The sequence below is a fragment of the Alosa pseudoharengus genome, unplaced genomic scaffold (assembly GCF_046254945.1).
Source record: "Alosa pseudoharengus isolate Yale_2024_CS ecotype anadromous, Long Island Sound unplaced genomic scaffold, YU_APseudo_1.1 YU_APseudo_1.1_scf_7, whole genome shotgun sequence".
Taxonomy (NCBI): Eukaryota; Metazoa; Chordata; class Actinopteri; order Clupeiformes; family Clupeidae; genus Alosa; species Alosa pseudoharengus.
Window position 1 is genome coordinate 2,417,100 of NW_027468859.1, and position 22,620 is coordinate 2,439,719.

The 22,620-nt window shown below is 43.5% G+C and overlaps 1 protein-coding gene across 1 annotated transcript in view; it reads right to left on the reverse strand.

Annotated features, from left to right (window-relative positions):
• Positions 1-17,944, reverse strand: part of LOC143110253 (angiopoietin-2-like) — a 25,300-nt gene extending 7,356 nt beyond the window's left edge. The window contains exons 1-2 of the mRNA XM_076273141.1: positions 17,708-17,944; positions 4,082-4,207 (exon numbers count right to left, since the gene is read on the reverse strand). Coding sequence (XP_076129256.1) covers positions 4,082-4,207; positions 17,708-17,944 — 363 coding nt within the window. The remainder of the gene's footprint in view (positions 1-4,081; positions 4,208-17,707) is intronic.
• Between the last annotated feature and the right edge of the window lie 4,676 nt (positions 17,945-22,620).

Below are 22,620 nucleotides of genomic sequence, written 5' to 3' on the forward strand. Positions count from 1 at the left end.
ACACACACACAACATGATATGATATGAATACACAGACACACACACACACAACATGATATGAATACAGACACACACACACACACACACACACACACAACATGATATGATATGAATACACACACACACACACACACACAAAATGAATACAGAAACACACACACACACACACCATAAATACACACACACACACACACACAAAATGAATACAGAAACACACACACACACCATAAATACACACACACATACACACACACACACAAAATGAATACAGAAACACACAGACACCATGAATACACACACACACACAGAGGTGAAGGCCTCAGCATAGTGCTCCTCCAGCTCGTGAACACGCTGCTCCATCGATGACACACACATACATACACACCAGTGGCGATTGCTGCTCTTTGGAACAGGGGAAGCTCTGGTAAAACTGGTAAATTATTAAATTAATATTATTAAGGTGCTATGTTGTTCTTTGAGGGCAAAAATTATCCCAAAACCCAGAATAGGCCAAACAGTAGGCTATAGAGTTGGCATAGCATCATGTAGCCTACACCGTTATATAGCGCGCTACCTAACTTAGCCTAAATGCACAACTGAAACAAAAGCAAGTCACAAACTCTGTAACTCCACATTACGGTTTTATTTACAGTATGCTATTTACAAAGACAAATAGAAACCGACTGTATTACTCCCAAATTATGAGAATTTGAGCTGCAACTTGCCTTGCCTCTCGACTTCACCTGTCAACACTAACGTTAACGCATCCCTTGAACTTGAACCACTTCCTGTCAGATCGCGACATATGCTGTCAATCAAAAAGAGTCCAGCCTCTATGACGGTTCCTCCAATCATCATACAGAAGCTCGGCGTCCAGGCCATCCCACTGTCTCATTGACCTCTCCAGAATAAGTCCCGCCTCCGTAACTTCCGTATCCATCCAACTTCCGGGCGTGGATTGTCTATGAGAAATAACATGGCGTTTCAAAATATCATACCGGTAAAACATCTGTAGGTAGCGAAGTTGAAAAAGCTGGTGGGCAGATTGGCCTACACACTTCTGCCATATAGTTTCCACTGGATTTTTTGATTGTCGGTGCCGTTTAAGTAGTATACTATAGACTATACTACTTAAACGGCACCGAAAATCTAAAAATCCAGTGGAAACTAGATGGCAGAAGTGTGTAGGCCAATCTGCCCAGCAGCTTTTTCTACTTTGTCACCTACAGAGTTTGACAGGTACGATCTTACAAAACGCCATGTTATTTCCCATAGACAATCCACGCCCGGAAGTTGGATGGATACGGAAGTTAGGAGGCGGGATATATTCTGGAGAGGTCTATTCACTCCCAGAGACGCCGGGCTTCCCTGGAAATGACGATTTTGTGGCGCTTGTCCAATAAACGTGTAGCTTTTCTGCACTGAAATCAGCCCACTCTGTAAGTGCCATTGAAAGTCCAGTGAAGCCGAGCGTCTATGGGTTTTTTACATGTTTTTTTGATGGATCGTGTCGTCACAGCAATGTATTACGGGTGCGAAATCGAATTACAGGTGCGATAAATGACCGACAAAACCTTATTGCTGAACAAACTAGCCATGAAGATGAACATGTTTTCAGCATGTTCTAGTTGGAATAGTAGGCTAGAAGCTAATGTAATAGTGTTATTTGATGCGATTTTCTGTGATATTTTAGAGGAGGCTGAGCTTCCCCTGTAGTCTTAGAGCAATCGCCTCTGATACACACACACACACACACACACACACAGGTGGAATAAATACACATACATATATACAGATATGCACACACACACACACATACACACAGGTGGAATAAATACACATACATATATACAGATACGCAAGCACACACACACACATAAACGCACACACACACACTCACACACACAGGGGATGCACGTGGAGCTCAGCCAGCACCTCACTGCTCATCCTATTAGTTCAAGGACACTTTAGCAGGGGGACGACACACATGCACACACACACACACAATGCTCTCCAGACATACAGACACTCTCCAGCCTATGCACACACACACACACACATACACAGGGGATCATGGATCAGAGTCCACTGGGTGACTATCCGCTCAATGGTCTTTTAAGCCCCCAACGTAATCTTCCAGGCTGCATGGAAGGCACTAGCGTTAGGGTTAGCCCTTAGAACCCTAAGCTGTTTTTAGGACATTTTCACTACCTTTATTCATAAGGATTTATTCTGGTCATTGTAAGTGCCACACACACATATTATATATGTGTCTAGGCTAGAGCAGGGCAGAGTCTAGGCTATCCAGATCTGCCATAATTTAATGTATTACTACTAGCATTGATTTTATTTTGATTTTTAAAGAATTAAAATATAAAAAGCGTATTATAAAAATTCTTATATTTTGACACGTATCTCACCACAGCAAGCTCATAGTTCTACATGCATTTCATGTGTGTGTAGAGCTGACGATCCTGAATCGGGCAATATAATTGCCATGTTGGAGGGATACTCTGGGGCTGAGCAATTTACAGAAATATGTGGTGTGTGATTTACGGAAATAAATGCCATTTTTTATTTAGTGATGAAAAATGACCTTTCTGGGCTCCATATCTGTGACACGAACTGTTCTGACCTGACTAGACCTGAGTTTGTCCTGTGTGCACCTATGGTGTAGGCCTATGCACTCATAATGATTCTCAACTTTTTACTGCAATGCCATGAACAAAGTAAAGGCAAAAAGGTGTTTCTTTGTTGAACAATTTGGGATGCAATGTGAGCCTTGAATTGGATGCCATTCAGGAATTTGCTAGGATCTCAAAACCGGATTCTGAACATGCTTTGCCATAGAAAAACACACGATATCGTTGGATTATAAACATGCTTTGCCACAAAAACAGACAAAAACGTGGGGTAAGTCCAGCTATATGAAGTTATTATTTTTGCTGTCACTTCGTCTGTTTTATAACCCAGAAGGATGTATCAAATGATAGCTCTGTGTCTCCTCTTTCATCTGACATGCGTGTCATATCTATCCGATCACGGGTCCGCGAGTAATTCAAACGAGAGTAATGGGTGTGCAGCGTTGGTTTGTGTACATGACGTTATTATTTTGCAGTCACTTCTTCTGTTTTCATAAGCCAGAAGGGTCGATATGCATGGTACCATTGTTTAGCCCTGAGTCTCCTCTTTCATCTGATATGCTTGCCATATCTATGCGATCACGGGTTCGCAAGTAATTCAAATGAGAGTAATGGGTGCGCAGGTGAACGCAGAGAAGTATAGACTGTAAATATGATGCAATTTGATTTAATTTCATGGAAAGCCCCACTTCTCCTCTGTCACGCAATAAAGGTTTCATCTCGCTGTGATGAACAGTTGCGGAGCAATGTAACAGAGAAGAAAGGGTGTGTTTTTTGACGCACTTTGCGTCAATCGGGTTCTAAGGGTTAAGGTTAGCGTTAGGGCAAGGGTTAAGGTTAGCGTTAGGGATAGGTTAGCATTAGGGAAAGGCAAGGGTTAAGGTTAGCGTTAGGGATAGGCAAGGGTTAAGGTTAGCGTTAGCATTATGTATAGGCAAGGGTTAAGGTTAGGGTTAGGAATAGGTTAGCGTTAGGGATAGGCAAGGGTTAAGGTTAGCGTTAGGGATAGGTTAGTGTTAAGGATAGTGAAGGGTTAAGGTTAGCATTAGGGATAGAGATAGGTTAGCGTTAGGGTTAGGCAAGGGTTAAGGTTAGCATTAGGGATAGAGATAGGTTAGCGTTAGGGTTAGGCAAGGGTTAAGGTTAGCGTTAGGGATAGAGATAGGTTAGGGTTAGGGATAGGCAAGGGTTCAGGTTCGGGTTAAGTGCCTTAAAGTCGACGGTGGGGGCTTAAAACACCATCGAGCTGATTAACCTGACACTTAAATCTCACCTGCCCTCCATAGCCTACCTACTAAAACACCAATCTCTCTCTCACACACACACACACACACACACACACACACACACACACCTGCCCTTCTAAGCCTGCCTACTAAAGCAGTCCACCAAATCACCTGTCTTTTCTCTCTCTCTCTCACACACACACACACACACACCTGCAGCTCGAGCACTTTGACGCGGTGGCGGTGGTTGCGTAGCTCTTCCTGCAGCTCGGAGACCGTCTCCTTGAGTGTGAGGATCTGCTGCTTGCGCTCCTCGTTCTCCCGCAGCCAGAAGGCCACCTAGAGAGAGAGATAGAGAGATAGATAGAGAGAAAGATAGATAGATAGAAAAATAGATAGATAGTTAGATAGAGAGATAGATAGATAGATAGATAGATAGAGAGATAGACAGTGTGAACAGGGAGAGGGCCCTCACACAACAACTACAGCATCTAAAAGATCAGCTCTTAAACCCCTCCCAGCCTCCTCCTCAGCATCAACCCTCCCAGCCTCCTCCTCAGCATCAACCCTCCCAGCCTCCTCCTCAGCATCAACCCTCCCAGTCCTCTCTCCCCTCACAACCCACCACACCATCCTGCTCTGTCAAACCCCCCTCCCCTCAACCCCCGCCACCCTCTGGCCTGGACCCGGATTTAAACAAGCAGGAAGTACACAGCCAAGAAATCGTCCTCCTCATGGATTCCAACAGGCGGTTCCTGGATCTACAGCGACTATTCCCTGTTCACAAGGCGACAGTCAGGCCCTGCAGTACCACACAGCATGCACAGCTCCTGAGGAAGGAACTTCTTGGAGACCCCACAGTGTATCATTATACACACTGGCACGAATGATCTCCATTCACTGAAGGGTGGCACAGCTGAAGGGTGGCACAGCTGAAGCCATAAAGAGAGTGGCAGAAAGAGCAAGCAGGGAGTTTCCTAGGTTACGCATCGTGATGTCAACACTGCTTCCACGTCATGACACACCTCCGCATCTCATCAACGGGATCAACGCAGAGGTCAGCAGGAGGTGTGCCACCCTGCCCAACGTACACCTGGCACATAACCCTACCATCAGCCTTCATGATATGTACGATGGAATACATCTCCACAAGAATGGCGTGCGGTCTTTTGCAAAGATCCTCAAAGATGCTGCCCTAGGCCGTAACCCCATCTCCCCCCAGACCCCGCCCACCTCCCCTACCCACCCCAAGAAACACCCACTACCCCACTCCCATGCCTAACCAAAGTAGCGTTCGGGCCACACATCATCCAGCAGATTTGCCACACATCACCCAGCAGATTTGCCACACATCACCCAGCAGATTTGCCACACATCACCAGCAGATTTGCAACACATCACCAGCAGATTTGCCACACATCACCCAGCAGATTTGCCACACATCACCAGCAGATTTGCCACACTCCACCAGCAGGTCATCCAGCAGATTTGCCACACATCACATCATCCAGCAGATTTGCCACACATCACCAGCAGGTCATCCAGCAGATTTGCCACACATCACATCATCCAGCAGATTTGCCACACATCACCCAGCAGATTTGCCACACATCACCAGCAGATTTGCCACACATCACCAGCAGATTTGCCACACTCCACCAGCAGGTCATCCAGCAGATTTGCCACACATCACATCATCCAGCAGATTTGCCACACATCACCAGCAGGTCACTCCACCAGCAGGTCATCCTCACTGACCCGCCCTCCCTCAGTCCGACAGAGGGCAAAACAAGTCATCCCTTCAGCCATGATGCAGCAGCCACAGGTAAAACCCCACAGAGGGCAAAACAAGTCATCCCTTCAGCCATGATGCAGCAGCCACAGGTAAAACCCCACAGCCATGATGCAGCAGCCACAGGTAAAACCCCACAGCAGCAGCCCTGCTCAGTAGCAACCCCTTCCACTCTTAACCTCCAGCCTGCCCTACCAGAGAAGAGTGATCTTGGGGAGAGAGAAGAGATGCTGCACATTATCTGCAGCAGACTACTGGCTTGTGCTCAGTAACTGAAATGTGAAAAAAAAAAGATCAATTTGACATACTGAAAAAAAAAAAAAAGAAATCGATATATATGTATTGTGCCGTACTTTACTGCATAATATTGCATACTACAAATCTCTTTAAAGGTTCTCTAACATAAATCACTTCTTGCTATTGTATTGTACTATACTGCATATTACAAATCTCTTTAAATGTTTTCTATACATAACTTCTTAGGTAGCAACTATTTTGTTTTATTTGTTTAGATATCTGTTTTATAATGGTCCAATCTGACTGTTTACATGTGTTCATTCGTTATTAGCTGCTGGAACATTCAGGGTCTTTACTCATCAGCCTTTGGCCTGAAAAGTAGGGACCCCGAATTCTTGAAAAGTATCGCAAATGTTGATATTCTCATATTAACGGAAACATGGTGTGGTAGAGACACGCCAACTGGAAATAGTATTACCCTCCCACAAAGCAAAACATGTAAGACGTGGTCGAGCTTCAGGAGGACTTTTGATGTGGTATAGGGAAAGTCTTGCCAAACACATATCAGTCATCACAACAGGAAAATCCCACTGCTGGATAAGAATTGACAATAAGACTGGCATATCAAAACAACACACATATCAGTCATCACAACAGGAAAATCCCACTGCTGGATAAGAATTGACAATAAGACTGGCATATCAAAACAACACACATATCTATGCGCAGTATATGCCCCCCCAGCAGACTCTCCTGATTTTGATGAGCAGCTTATCCACACAATTCAAACTGAAACAAGCCATTTCCAAGCCCAAGGAAATGTGCTATTGTGTGGCGATTTTAATGCAAGGACAGGAAATGAGCCTGACCAAAATGACCCACAACGCAATAACCATGTGTTTGGTAGGATCACCCCATATACCACACCACACCTCAACCAAAGAAACAATCTAGACCTTACTGTAAACAAAAGTGGTAGAGAGTTAGTGCTAGGTCAAGTCAAGCCTCAGTCGAGCCTTAGGCCTGTATATACTAAATGGCAGGATAAAAGGGGACTCTTTAGGGAGGTTCACATGTTCATCTCTTGGTAGCAGTGTAGTTGACTATGCAGTCACTGACATGGACCCCACCTCCTTCAATGCATTCACTGTCAGGCAGCAAACTGCTCTTTCAGACCATAATCAATTAACATCTGAAAATGATTTCTGAATCCAGAAACACTAATGCAGAGTCCAATAAGCTGTATAAACTAAATTCAACCTACAGATGGACTCCAAACAGCACAGAAAAAATTACACAGGCACTTAACTCACCTGAATTAGCTGAACATATTAATAATTTTACTAATAAAAAGTTCACTAACAATGCAACTGGTATAAATATGGCTGTGAAAGAGCTAAACATGATTTTCCAACAGGCATTACATTACATTACATTACATTTGGCTGACGCTTTTTTAGCCAAAGCGACTAACAACATGGTAAACAGTTTAAGTTTTAGAGCAATTCTCAACAATTTTAGGACAATTTAAAAAACATTAGAGTACAGTAAGAATAAGTGCATCAGTGAGTGCTGTTTGGAACAGTTACGTGTCAGTTTAAGACGGCTGGTGAGTGCTAGGATCAGTAAGACTTGTTGTAAGTGTTGCTATGAGAGGAGATGTTCTCTAAAGAGCTGGGTGCTATGAGAGGAGATGTTCTCTAAAGAGCTGGATGCTATTAGAGGAGATGTTCTCTAAAGAGCTGGGTGCTATGAGAGGAGATGTTCTCTAAAGAGCTGGATGCTATTAGAGGAGATGTTCTCTAAAGAGCTGGGTGCTATGAGAGGAGATGTTCTCTAAAGAGCTGGATGCTATTAGAGGAGATGTTCTCTAAAGAGCTGGGTGCTATGAGAGGAGATGTTCTCTAAAGAGCTGGGTGCTATGAGAGGAGATGTTCTCTAAAGAGCTGGGTGCTATGAGAGGAGATGTTCTCTAAAGAGCTGGGTGCTATGAGAGATGTTCTCTAAAGAGCTGGATGCTATTAGAGGAGATGTTCTCTAAAGAGCTGGGTGCTATGAGAGATGTTCTCTAAAGAGCTGGATGCTATTAGAGGAGATGTTCTCTAAAGAGCTGGGTGCTATTAGAGGAGATGTTCTCTAAAGAGCTGGGTGCTATGAGAGGAGATGTTCTCTAAAGAGCTGGGTGCTATGAGAGGAGATGTTCTCTAAAGAGCTGGGTGCTATGAGAGGAGATGTTCTCTAAAGAGCTGGGTGCTATGAGAGGAGATGTTCTCTAAAGAGCTGGGTGCTATGAGAGGAGATGTTCTCTAAAGAGCTGGGTGCTATGAGAGATGTTCTCTAAAGAGCTGGGTGCTATTAGAGGAGATGTTCTCTAAAGAGCTGGGTGCTATGAGAGATGTTCTCTAAAGAGCTGGGTGCTATGAGAGGAGATGTTCTCTAAAGAGCTGGGTGCTATTAGAGGAGATGTTCTCTAAAGAGCTGGGTGCTATGAGAGGAGATGTTCTCTAAAGAGCTGGGTGCTATTAGAGGAGATGTTCTCTAAAGAGCTGGGTGCTATGAGAGGAGATGTTCTCTAAAGAGCTGGGTGCTATGAGAGGAGATGTTCTCTAAAGAGCTGGGTGCTATGAGAGGAGATGTTCTCTAAAGAGCTGGGTGCTATGAGAGGAGATGTTCTCTAAAGAGCTGGGTCTTCAGGAGTTTTTTGAAGATGGAGAGGCAGCACATAACACTGTACTAGTAAGAAAAACCCAACAGAAAAAAAAAAGCAAGATCATGATTGGTGTGACTCTGAATGCCAAAGTATTAGAAAACAGTTGAGGCAACTGTCAAACCTGAAACACCATCAGCCTGAAAACACAGCCCTGAACACAGAATGAAATATTGCGAAACGTTGAAAAACTTCAAACAAACAATTAATAGGAAACAAAAAATAATCATGCTAACCAAATTTTACACCAAATTGAAGACTCCATCAACAACAACCAGTTCTGGGAGAAGTGGAATAATTTGAGCACAGCTAAACCATACGAATCAGCCCTACCAATTCAAAATCAAACAACATGGATTAAACACTTCCAAAAGCTGTACAGTGAAATACCATCTGAACAGTTAAACCCAAATCAGAACCATAAAAAAGAAAAACTTCAAAATGTAGAATCTATTATTAAAAACAATCAAAACCTCCTTGATTATCCCATCTCAATAGAAGAATTGGTACAAAAACTAAAATCACTAAAACCCAAAAAGGCATGTGGTCCTGACAGTATCAGAACTGAGATGCTAAAATACAGCACCCCCACATTGCAAAAAGCTGTGCTCAAACTGTTCAATCTTGTCCTTAGTTCTGGCTATTTTCCTGACACCTGGAATCAAGGGATTATTACCCCAATCCATAAAAGTGGAGACAAATTGGAACCAAATAACTACAGAGGTATCTGTATGAACAGTCAGTGATGTCATGCCCATTGAAGTTAAGGGGGCACGTGCCCCCTCGGATTTTTCGTCCTTGATAAAATTTTTTAACATAACTTTGTTCCTATTATGCTCCATAATAAGCCAGAGCCTATAACGACTCAAATGTATTCTTCTAGATGTGTAATAAACCGTAGCAAAATAGCTGAAGACCAGTCAACAGCCCTTTTCCTAAAATTGGTGTCTGTGTATGTTCCCGTAACAACTCACACGTGCATTCAGCTCGCAATGTTTTGCTTGTGTTGAACTGTTACACTTAACTTTAGGCTACAGTTTGAACAGTTGAACTGTTACAGCTACAGTTTAAACAGATACAGTCAATGGTGTTGAAGTGGTAAGTAGTCTAGCTAAGCAATAAAAAGTAGTGGAATTATTTGTAGTTGACCAGTACATTTTGACTTGATGATCAAATAGTTAGAACCAGAGCCATATAAAGGTACCTTATATGGCTCTGGTTAGAACTATGGATTTGATGTTGGCCGCGAATTCAGAGCATTAGGCTACATTAACGTTAGCCTACATGGTGTCAGTATAACGTAGCCTAGGCTACTCTTACAAATATTACAAATATTTGGCAAAGTCTCCTGGTTCAATTGTTTCCAGTTTCATAAACGAGGGTGTTAGATTTGCAGTGACTACAAAATCCAACCTAATAACATTAGGCCTACCAAGGAATTACGTTGGATGTTTCTCCACTTGTTCTCTTCACGTATCTGGCTGCTAATCCATGTAATGAAAAGGGATAGGCTGCCCGTTCAAAAGGAGGCTTAAAGTTGTTTTATATAGAATCGCTATGACCGTGATGTAGTGGGCAAGAAAGTAGGCCTATAATAGTCTCTCTCGTGCTCATAACTTAGGTTATTATCAGGTCACTTGCTCATGATTTGCAGATAGCAACTTACAAATGAGGTAGCCTATTGCTTGCCATAATGGTCATGAAAAATATATTACTAGTAAAATATTCAAATATTTAGGGTTAACCTTACTCAGTCAGCACTGAAACCTGTCAAACTTCTTTCAAAGTCCTTCATCACATGAATTAAGATTACAATAATTTAATTTCTGAGCACCACAAAGTCAGACCTCAGCAACTTTTTTAATTAGGGCCCGAGCACCGAAGGGCACAAGGCCCTATTGTTTTTGTAAGGATTATTATTAGGGCCCGAGCACCCGAAGGGCGCAAGGCCCTATTGTTTTTGTAAGGATTATTATTATTATTATTATTATTGTTATTCCACTTTTTTGCTTTCCTGTTTTTGAGGTGGTTAACATGGTCGAAACCTCTTGAAATTTGGCACACACGTCAGGTGTCATGCATCGCAGTTAGGTACAAGAGCTTGACCCCGGGCGTGGCCCAGGGACTCGCTAGCGCCTCCTTAGGTGACTGATCTCGTGGTTGGCAAATATTTTGAGGTGGTTAACATAATCGAAAACGCATGAAATTTAGCACACACATCAAGTGGTACAGTGAATAGACAGGGATAAAAGCTTGGCACCGGGCGTTGCCCAGGAACTCCATAGCGCCCCCTTACGTCACAGTGACTTGTGGTTGGCATATAGTTTTAGATACACACACCAAATTTGGTGGGTGTATGTAACTCCCAAAAACAAACAACTTTTGTATTAACATGCCATTAGCCACGCCCACAGGAAGTGAGGTAATTGAGATTTTGTGCGTTGTGGACATGATCAATTTTAACGTACTCCTCCTAGACGGTTGATCCGATTCATGTCAAAGTTGGTATACATGATGCCGAGATGTTCCTGATTATAAATTGTGAAGTTTTTTTCCGATGTTGTAATTTGACGAAATGGCGAAATTATTCATTTTAATACCCTTCCACATAAACAATAAATGTGTCATAATTCACCATGCATGGCTTGAAATGTTTTAAATTTCACAGGTCATTGAAGACCATGTTAATGATAATATTCACATGCCCATAATGCATGTGTGGCATAGCGCCACCAACTGGCAACAGAAAGAATGACAATTATACTAATGTCACATGATCAATTTGAACATACTCCTCCTAGACGGTTTGCCAGATTCATTTGAAATTTTGCAAACATTATGCCAAGATGTCGCTGATGTTAAATTGTGAATGGATTTTGGAATGTTGTAATATATTTGATATGATTTTAATATCTCACCACATAAACAGGAAATGTGTCATAAATCACAGTGCATTGAATGAATGGTGTGAAACTTCTCAGGTTAATAGATATCAAGATTATGATGATATCCAGACACCCAATGGGCCTGCCTGGCATAGCGCCACCACCTGGCCAAGCAGGAAATGTGCCAGAAATGGACAATGCCTTAAGTGATTGATCTGAAACTTTATAAAATATTGGATATCATTATTGTGATGATATTCACATGCGTAATTCACAGGCCTAGCATAGCGCCACCTTCTGGCCAAGCAGGAAATTTGCCAGAAATGCTCTATGCTTTGAATAAATGGTCTGAAACTTTTCAGGTTAATAGATATTATGATTATGATGATATCTAGATACCCAATGGGCCTGCCTGGCATAGCGCCACCACCTGGTCAAGCAGTAAATGTGCCAGAAATGGACAATGCTTTAAGTAATTGATCTGAAAGTTTACAAACATTTTGGATATCATTACTGTTATGATATTCACATGTGTAATTTTCATACCTAACATAGCGCCACCATCTGGCCAACCAAAAAGTGTATCAGAAATGTTCTTTGCTTAAAATGAATGGTCTGCAATTTCTCAGGTAAATATGTATTATGATTATGATGACACCCAATGGGCCTGCCTTGCATTACGTCCCCACCTGGCCAAGCGAGTAAATGTGGCAGAAAATAAAATACAAAAACAAATAGCACACGCATCAAATATGTACATTTCACAAACGCACCACCTCGGTGCTTTGTTGGATTCCGACATGTCACGGGTTGCGGCCCGCAGGTGCTCGGGCCCGCCATTGCCGCTTGCGGCTATATTTATTATTATTTTTCACTATTATTATTGTTATTCCACTTTTTTGCTTTCCTGTTTTTGAGGTGGTTAACATGGTCGAAAACTCTTGAAATTTGGCACACACATCAGGTGTCACGCATCGCAGTTAGGTACAAGAGCTTGACCCCGGCCGTGGCCCAGGGACTCGCTAGCGCCCCCTTAGGTGACTGATCCCATGGTTGGCAAATATTTTGAGGTGGTTAACATAATCGAAAAGTCTTGAAATTTGGCACACACATCAGGTGTCACACAAAGCAGCTAGGTAAAAAAGCTTGGCCCCGGGTATGGCCCAGAGACTCGCTAGCGCCCCCTTATGTCACTGTGACTTGTGGTTGGCATATAGTTTTAGATACACACACCAAATTTGGGGGGTGTATGTAACTCCCAAAAACAAACAACTTTTGTATTAACATGCCATTAGCCACGCCCACAGGAAGTGAGGTAATTGAGAATTTGTGCGTTGTGGACATGATCAATTTTAACGTACTCCTCCTACACGGTTGATCCGATTCATGTCAAAGTTGGTATACATGACGCCGAGATGCTCCTGATTCTAAATTGTGAAGCCTTTTTTTGATATGTTGTAATTTGACAAAATGGCGAAATTGTTAATTTTAATACCGTTCCACACAAACAATAAATGTGTCATAATTCACCATGCATGGCTTGAAATGTTTTACATTTCACAGGTCATTAAAGACCATGTTAATGATAATATTCACATGCCCATAATGCATGTTTGGCATAGCGCCACCAACTGGCAACAGAAAGAATGGCAATTATGCTGATTTCACATGATCAATTTGAACATACTCCTCCTAGACGGTTTGTCAGATTCATTTGAAATTTGGCAAACATTATGCCAAGATGTCGCTGATGTTAAATTGTGAAGGTATTTTTGAATGTTGTAATATATTATATATGATTTTAATATCTCACCACATAAACAGGAAATGTGTCTCAAATCACAGTGCATTGAATGAATGGTCTGAAACTTCTCAGGTTAATAGATATCATGATTATGATGATATCCAGACACCCAATGGGCCTGCCTGGCATAGCGCCACCACCTGGCCAAGCAGGAAATGTGCCAGAAATGGAAAATGCCTTAAGTGATTGATCTGAAACTTTATAAAATATTGGATATCATTATTGTGATGATATTCACATGTGTAATTCACAGGCCTAGCATAGCACCACCCTCTGGCCAAGCAGGAAATGTGCCAGAAATGCTCTATGCTTTGAATAAATGGTCTGAAACTTCTCAGGTTAATAGATATTATGATTATGATGATATCCAGACACCCAATGGGCCTGCCTGACATAGCGCTACCACCTGGTCAAGCAGGAAATGTGCCAGAAATGGACAATGCCTTAAGTGATTGATCTGAAAGTGTACAAACATTTTGGATATCATTATTGTGATGATATTCACATGTGTAATTTCAATGCCTAACATAGCGCCACCATCTGGCCAACCAAAAAGTTTATCAGAAATGTTCTTTGCTTAAAATGAATGGTCTGAAATTTATCAGGTTAATATATATTATGATTATGATGACACCCAATGGGCCTGCCTTGCATTACGCCCCCACCTGGCCAAGCGAGTAAATGTGGCAGAAAATAAAATACAAAAGCAAATAGCCCACGCATCAAATATGTACATTTCACACACGCACCACGTCGGTGCTTTGTTGGATTCCGACATGTCACGGGTTGCGGCCCGCAGGTGCTCGGGCCCGCCATTGCCGCTTGCGGCTATATTGTAAGATTGTTCTTCTTAGGTCACATATCAATCAAATAACAACTGCAATGATACTGTTTTTAAAATCGTGTGTAGCCTAGGCCTAAGTGTAAATGTGTGTGTCTAAACATGCTTTAATGAGCTGAATTTGAGCTTACAGTTCTTTCACCAACCTATGTGTTTTACATTAACTTACAAAATAGATACTTTAGCTTAGTCCTCAGATAGAGGATGGTTGCTGCTTGCTCTGTTAAGGTATTTCTGTCCCTCCTAAACTGCATTGAAATGGTATGTTTAGCAGCATACTGGGGGAGAAATCACCGGCCCCCCTCTAACAGGAACCCCCCCCGAAAAAAATTGCCTGATTGTGCCCCCTCTGAATTTTGCCTTGCATGACGCCCCTGTGAACAGTAATCTGGGGAAGGTAATTAGTTGTATTTTACAGTTTTTCTCAGTCGCTTTGGTGCTATTCTCACATCACTATTAACATTTGCACAGCAGTTAGTGCATTTCTCAAAACAATTAGTGCAAACTGCAAAACCTAGTGGATGACCTGCAAAAGTGCATCACTTGATCAAAATGGATAGTCCATTCCTCAAAAGCACGTATTCATGTCAATGAAACTGTCAGTGTCATCAAAATGAGAAGTCTTGACACCATCGTTTATGAACAAGATAGTCAAATGGCTTTGTCATGTTTTCATTATGACAGTTCTCTCAGTGTTTTTCAATGCAAAAAAAGGGTCAGAACTCGGTGACGCTACCTGAACATGCTCAAGACAGCACTATACAGTACTTGTACAGCCATTTGAAAACTACAGTAAAGTTACACATTGCTGTAGTTAGGGGAGTAAGTGAGTACAAGACACTGAATACGTACATTTTTACTGTATGCTCTTTGCAATTCTACAGCATTGTGACAGAATTTGATAACTAGTTCAACAATTTTGTATGTAATGACTCAAGCAATCAAATGAAGACTATTAGTTTTATAGGGAACGACTATTCAGTATCCATAAGTATAGTTCATTTTGACTGACATGACATAAGTAAATGATAATGTTAAAAAACAGCAGAGAATTGTATGAAAGCAACTGATACATGTCCAAAAGCATTTGCAATTTGTTCAGAGGAAGGAGAATTTGCTACTCTGATGTGCACAAATGTATAAATGTTGTGGAGGTTGAACTAATAGTTATGATAATTTTCATTCTGATCTGAAAAAAGCACCAAAGCGACTGAGAAAAACTGTAAATGACAGGCTTCAAACCTTCCTTAACAAACACAATACCCTGAGTAAAAGCCAAATTGGATTTCTCAAAAACCACTGAACAACAGATCACATTTACACCCTGCACACCCTAATCAATAAACATGTAAAAAACAAAAATAATGGAAAGATATTTGCTTGTTTTGTAGATTTAAAAAAAAGCATTTGACTCTATTTGGCATGATGGATTATATTACAAACTTTTGCAAAGTGGTGTAGGGGGTAAAACCTTTGATTTAATTAAATCAATGTACTCAAATTCTAAATTCAATATAAAAATTGGAGAAAAACGGACAGATTTCTTCAATCAAAATAGAGGAGTGAGGCAGGGCTGTAGTCTGAGTCCAACATTATTCAATATTTACATCAATGAGTTAACGGTGCAGTTGGAACAGTCTAGCCCCTGGACTCAGACTCCAAGAAACGGAGGTCAAATCCCTGCTTTTTGCCGATGACTTGGTTCTTCTGTCGCCCTCACAACATGGACTGCTCCTCAATCAGTCGTGGGCGCTGACAGTAAATCCAACGAAGACCAAAGTTATGATCTTCCAAAAAAAGCCCAGGTGTCAGGAACACAGATACAGATTCAGCCTAGGCAGCACCACCCTAGAGCACACAATGCAGTACCCTTACCTTGGTCCAGGGCTCTACAGTGCGCCCATTTCACTCGCACATGCGAGTAAAAATGATGCCGTGCGAGTGCAAAAAAAATATTTAGGCGCACTGGTGCGAATGACTTCTAACCATGTCAATGTTTGTCTACAAAATACACTGCAACATCGAGAAACATTACTGGTGCAGACCATAGAATCACGTCGCGAATGCAGCATAAAAACTACACCTCCCATCAACGTTAGCAGTTTTGCGTTGTGACTCGCTAGTAGTAGTCGCTTTTATCAAATCCAAGAGTGCGCAGAAAAAGCGGAAAGTTAGACTAGCCAGCCAAGATGCAAAGATTGAAGAAATTAGTTCTTCTATCCACCAAATTCATTGGATATAGGAGGAACAGGATGAGATTCTGAGAATGCAGTGAGAGAAGGAAAGGTAACCTAACATGCCTTTAAGCCCAGTTGACGTATTGGCTGCAATATGCAAAATATAGCTGTAGCGAACGAACCGGCACAAAAGTAGCCTCCGTAATACTCCCATTTTATTCAAAGGTAGAACGCTACTGACAACTCCAGGCTTCCACGCATGCTTGTTTGATATACAGGCTAAATGCAAATATGGCAATGTATTATATTATTTTACATTAACAAAATGCAGGAAAGTAGAACAGACTGAAAATAAAGTAGGCACTGATCTTTAAAATCCTGTTTCCTGTAGCCTAAATGTTGTCAGTCATTCTTAATATTCGCAATTGGTGCACTGGTATGTTTAACTGTTAGCTGCAGTATAATGTTAGATTATGTGTAAGTTAAGTACAGAACTGACTGTGCGCCCAAATTTTTGTCTGTGCTCCTACATTTTTTAACTTGGGCGCACAAGTGCTCCTGGAAATTTTTTTTAGTGTAGAGTCCTTGCCTTGGTCTAGTACTTACTGCATCAGGAAGCTTCAGCATGGCAGTGAATGCACTAAAAGAAAAAGCCCGAAGGGCATTCTATACAATAAAGAGAAAATTTCACAAAATAAACATCCCAATTACAATCTGGTGCAAAATATTTGACAGCATAATCCTGCCTATTGCGCTGTATGGAAGCGAGGTTTGGGGTCCAGTCAGCATGCACGACTACACAAAGTGGGACAAGCATCCAACTGAAGCCCTACATGCAGAATTCTGCCGAACATTAACAATATTAAAAGTTCAAACAAAAACACCCAACAATTTTTTTATTTTTTATTTATTCTTTATTTGACCAGGTGATGTCCCATTGAGATCTTCAAATCTCTTTTACAAGGGAGCCCTGGGGCAATGTATGTAGGGCAGAATTAGGCCGCTTTCCATTGGCATTAAGTATTCAAAAAAGAACTTTAAAATTCTGGATGCATTTGAACAGCAGTCCCAAAAACTCCCTCCATTTTGAGGCACTGAAAACCCAGGAGCTGAACCCTGAAAAGAGTCCTCTGAGCCAGCTGGTACTGAAGTTAACTAACTCAATAACAAAAACTAACAAAGATCAAGCTCAGTCCAGCGCTGCTTCCCAAACATCAATTAGAGTCAACAAAATAATGAATCAAGTGTGTGTGTGTGAGTGTGTGTGTGTGTGTGAGAGTGTGTGTGTGAGAGTGTGTGTGTGTGAGTGTGTGTGTGTGAGTGTGTGTGTGTGAGTGTGTGTGTGTGTGTGTGTGTGTGAGTGTAAGTGTGTGTGAGTGTGTGTGTGTGTGACTACCTCGTCGGTGCAGCGGAACATGTCTGGGCAGCGCTGCTCGTCCATCTGGGGCAGAGTGGCCACTAGGCGGCACGTGCCATCCTCCTGCAGCTGGTTGCTGTACTCGCCGCACTGGGAGGCCTGCGACACGCGCTGCGTGTAGTCGTCACCGTCGCCCCCGCCGACCCGCGCCACAACACACAGGAGCAGGAGCGTGCCGGCCAGTCGAAGTGGAGAGGTACGGGGCACTGCCCACATCGCACACCGCTCCTCACCCCCCATGTGGACACACAGGGATCGCTCTCTCCGCCCAGACACCCTGAGCACCTCCCCCTCCCTGAGCACCTCCTCCTCCTCCCTCAGCTCCTCCTCCTCCCTCAGCTCCTCCTCCTCCTCCCTGAGCACCTCCTCCCTCAGCTCCTCCTCCTCCCTCAGCTCCTCCTCCTCCTCCCTGAGCACCTCCTCCTCCCTGAGCACCTCCCTCTCCTCCCTCAGCTCCTCCTCCTCCCTCAGCTCCTCCTCCTCCTCCCTGAGCACCTCCTCCCTCAGCTCCTTCTCCGTCTCCCTCTGGCTTTCCGGAAGTTTCTGTGCGGGAGTGGGCCAGGGTGCTGCAGCCTGCCCCACGTCCTTAGATGGAGCAGGAAGTGTGTGTGCATGAGGGCACGAGGGCTGTGTGTGTGTGTGTGCGTGTGTGTGTGTGTGTGTGAGGGATGAAGAGGGTGTCACTGTGAGGGTCCATGGTCCTCCTCCTCACTGATGTGTTCCCAGAGGAAGACGATGACGGTGATGATGATGATGATGATGAAGAAGCGTTCACTCCAGCATGGGTTTCACATCAGCAGGGTGTGTGGGATCTGTGGGAGGGGAACAGAGGCCTATCAGGATACGACTTCCTCTAACCTATTGCATTATTACCCCCCCCCCCACACACACACACACACACAAACATACACACACTCACACACACACACACACACAAACATACACACACTCACACACACACTCACACACAAACACAACATAAGAGTTGGCCTGCTATAGTGTTACTAATGAATTAAAGGGACTAATTAACTAATTAACTAATTAACTTCACCTTGATTCCCAACAGGAGCAGGTTTAGGGTTGGGATTAAGGTGAGGAAACGAGCACATACTGTATGAGATCCACCCAGAGCAGGCCAGACTGCACGACACGTAATGACCTTTCATTTCAGGACATTATAATATTTGCATGTGTCTGTATCTGTGGTTGTTCTGAATAGTGTGTGTGTGTGTGTGTGTGTGTGTGTGTGTGTGTGTGTGAATGCAGGTGCTCTTGGCTTTTGACCTTGTGCATGTGAGTGTGTGAGGGGGCATCTCTTCAGTGAGAGTGTTGATGTCTCAGCTGTGTGTGAGCGTGTGTGTGTGCGTGTGTCTCTGTGTGTGTGTGCGTGTGTCCCTCTGTGTGTGTGTGTGTGTGTATGTGTGCGTGAGAGGATCTTTCTCGGGGTCAGGTCTTTGGTGAGAGTGTTTAACACCTCAGCTGAGACTAATTATAGAAGTGCAGATGACAGGGCCATGTGTGGCCATTAGGTTACACACACACACACACCCACACATCCCTTACTCTCTCTCTCTCTCACACACACACATCCCTTACTCTCTCTCTCTCTCACACACACACACACATCTCTCTCTTTCACACACACACACACACATCTCTCTCTCTCTCTCTCACACACACACACACACACATCCCTTACTCTCTCTCTCTCACACACACACACACACACATCTCTCTCTCTCTCTCACACACACACACACACACACACACACATCTTTCTCTCTCTCAACTGTCCAAATGTGAGTGAAAATGAACACACACACACATACATGCAAACACACATGATCAGGCCGATTCATTGCATCAACCCACACTCTGACATACTCAATCCCCCAGGACACACAGACATATCAGATGCATGAACACACACACACACACACACACACGCACACACAGTGCTGTAAGCTCCCAATCTCAACCCCCTGCTAATAGTCTCGACTGTTGTGGTCATGAACTCGGAAGTGGGCTTACGGCAATCTGGCCTCAGACAACTCCACAGGCAGCACGTTTCAGATTAACCAGCCACAGGCTGCTAGCCGTTACCCAGGTCAGCTGCTATCCGTTACCCAGGCAGCCACAGGCTGCTAGCCGTTACCCAGAGCAGCTGCTAGCCATTACCCAGGGCAGCCACACAGCTGCTAGCCGTTACCCAGGGCAGCCACACAGCTGCTAGCCGTTACCAGGGCAGCTGCTAGCCGTTACCCAGGCAGCCACACAGCTGCTAGCCGTTACCCAGGGCAGCCACACAGCTGCTAGCCGTTACCAGAGCAGCTGCTAGCCATTACCCAGGGCAGCCACACAGCTGCTAGCCGTTACCAGGGCAGCCACACAGCTGCTAGCCGTTACCAGGGCAGCCACACAGCTGCTAGCCGTCACCCAGAGCAGCTGCTAGCCGTTACCCAGGGCAGCTACACGGCTGCTAGTTGTTACCCAGAGCAGCTACTAGCCGTTACCCAGGGTGGCCACTGACAACCCAACACTACTGATAACCCAACACTACAGATAACCCAACACTGCTTCTGATCACCCAACACTGCTTCTGATCACCCAACACCACTAATAACCCAACACTACTACCCAACGCTGCCACTGATAACCCAACACACACAGGAGCAGTCAGGCGACTGCCTCACCTTTGCATATTAACCAAAATGAACCCAAATGAGCTGGATCTGGATGACCATGTAGGAATACCGGGATATGGTGACCATCTGCCCCGTGCACAACATGTCAAGCACATTGGACCAGTGCTCTTCAAGCCACCAGAGCAGGGATACACACAGGCAGATTGACTGACGGACTCGATTACAAGGGTACATAACCCAACACACAATACTAAAATCCCATCACTGCAACTGATAACCCAACACTGCTACTAATGACCCAGTATTACAACTGATAACCCAACTTCAGTCAAAAATGAGTCAGAGAGAAGCTCTCTGAGCATCCTACAAGGCATGTGACATGGGAGCCTTTAGCCTTGCCTCATACCTTTAGCCATGTCTCATGCCTTTAGCCTAGTGTCTCATGCCTTTAGCCTAGTGTCTCATGCCTTTAGCCATCATGCCTTTAGCCTAGTGTCTCATGCTCATGCCTTTAGCCTAGTGTCTCATGCCTTTAGCCTTTAGCCTAGTGTCTCATGCCTTTAGCCTAGTGTCTCATGCCTTTAGCCTTTAGCCAAGTGTCTCATGCCTTTAGCCTAGTGTCTCATGCCTTTAGCCATCATGCCTTTAGCCTAGTGTCTCATGCCTTTAGCCTTTAGCCTAGTGTCTCATGCCTTTAGCCTAGTGTCTCATGCTCATGCCTTTAGCCTAGTGTCTCATGCCTTTAGACTAGTGTCTCATGCTCATGCCTTTAGCCTTTAGCCTAGTGTCTCATGCCTTTAGCCTAGTGTATCATGCCTTTAGCCTAGTGTCTCGTGCCTTTAGCCTAGTGTCTCATGCTCATGCCTTTAGCCTAGTGTCTCATGCTCATGTCTTTAGCCTAGTGTCTCATGCCTTTAGCCTAGTGTCTCATGCTCATGTCTTTAGCCTAGTGTCTCATGTCTTTAGCCTAGTGTCTCATGCTCATGTCTTTAGCCTAGTGTCTCATGCCTTTAGCCTAGTGTATCATGCCTTTAGCCTAGTGTCTCATGCCTTTAGCCTAGTGTCTCATGCTCATGCCTTTAGCCTAGTGTCTCATGCTCATGTCTTTAGCCTAGTGTCTCATGTCTTTAGCCTAGTGTCTCATGCTCATGCCTTTAGCCTAGTGTCTCATGCTCATGCCTTTAGCCTAGTGTCTCATGCTCATGTCTTTAGCCTAGTGTCTCATGCCTTTAGCCTAGTGTCTCATGCTCATGCCTTTAGCCTAGTGTCTCATGCTCATGTCTTTAGCCTAGTGTCTCATGTCTTTAGCCTAGTGTCTCATGCTCATGTCTTTAGCCTGGTGTCTCATGTCTTTAGCCTAGTGTCTCATGCCTTTAGCCTGGTGTCTCATGTCTTTAGCCTAGTGTCTCATGCCTTTAGCCTAGTGTCTCATGTCTTTAGCCTAGTGTCTCATGCCTTTAGTCTGTCTTCTGAGGAGATACTGAAACTGCTTGTCTCCATCACTAATAGGTCTGCTGAGCCTGTGGCCAAGGACAGATTTTATTTCCTCATAATACTCTGCCTTAAGTAGCCATTTCTGCACTGATACATGAACAGCATGGAGCTCACCAAACTACCTGTCTGTAGTTCTTCTGCCCTCTAGCAGCACTGCTTGAGTCACCGTAACTAATGGACACTCAACGAATAGTCTACATGGCTAAGTTAACAGGTAGCATCACAGCTAGCCAGCATCTGAGGCCACCTGCAACTGAAAAGAGTTACAGTTTTTCTCAGTCGCTTTGGTGCTTTTTTCAGATCAGAATTAAAATTCTCATAACTATTAGTTCAACCTCCACAACATTTAGTCATTTGTGCACATCATAGTAGCAATTTCTCCTTCCTCTGAACAAATTGCAAATGCTTTTGGACATGTATCAGTTGCTTTCATACAATTCTCTGCTGTTTTTTAACATTATCATTTGCTTATGTCATGTCAGTCAAAATGAACTATACTTATGGATGCTGAATAGTCATTCCCAATAAAACTAATAGTCTTAATTTCATTGCTTGAGTCATTACATACAAAATTGTTGAACTAGTTATCAAATTCTGTCACAATGCTGTGGAATTGCAAAGAGCATACAGTAAAAATGTACGTATTCAGTGTCTTGTACTCACTTACTCCTTTAACTACAGCAATGTGTAACTTTACTGTAGTTTTCAAATGGCTGTACAAGTACTGTATAGTGCTGTCTTGAGCATGTTCAG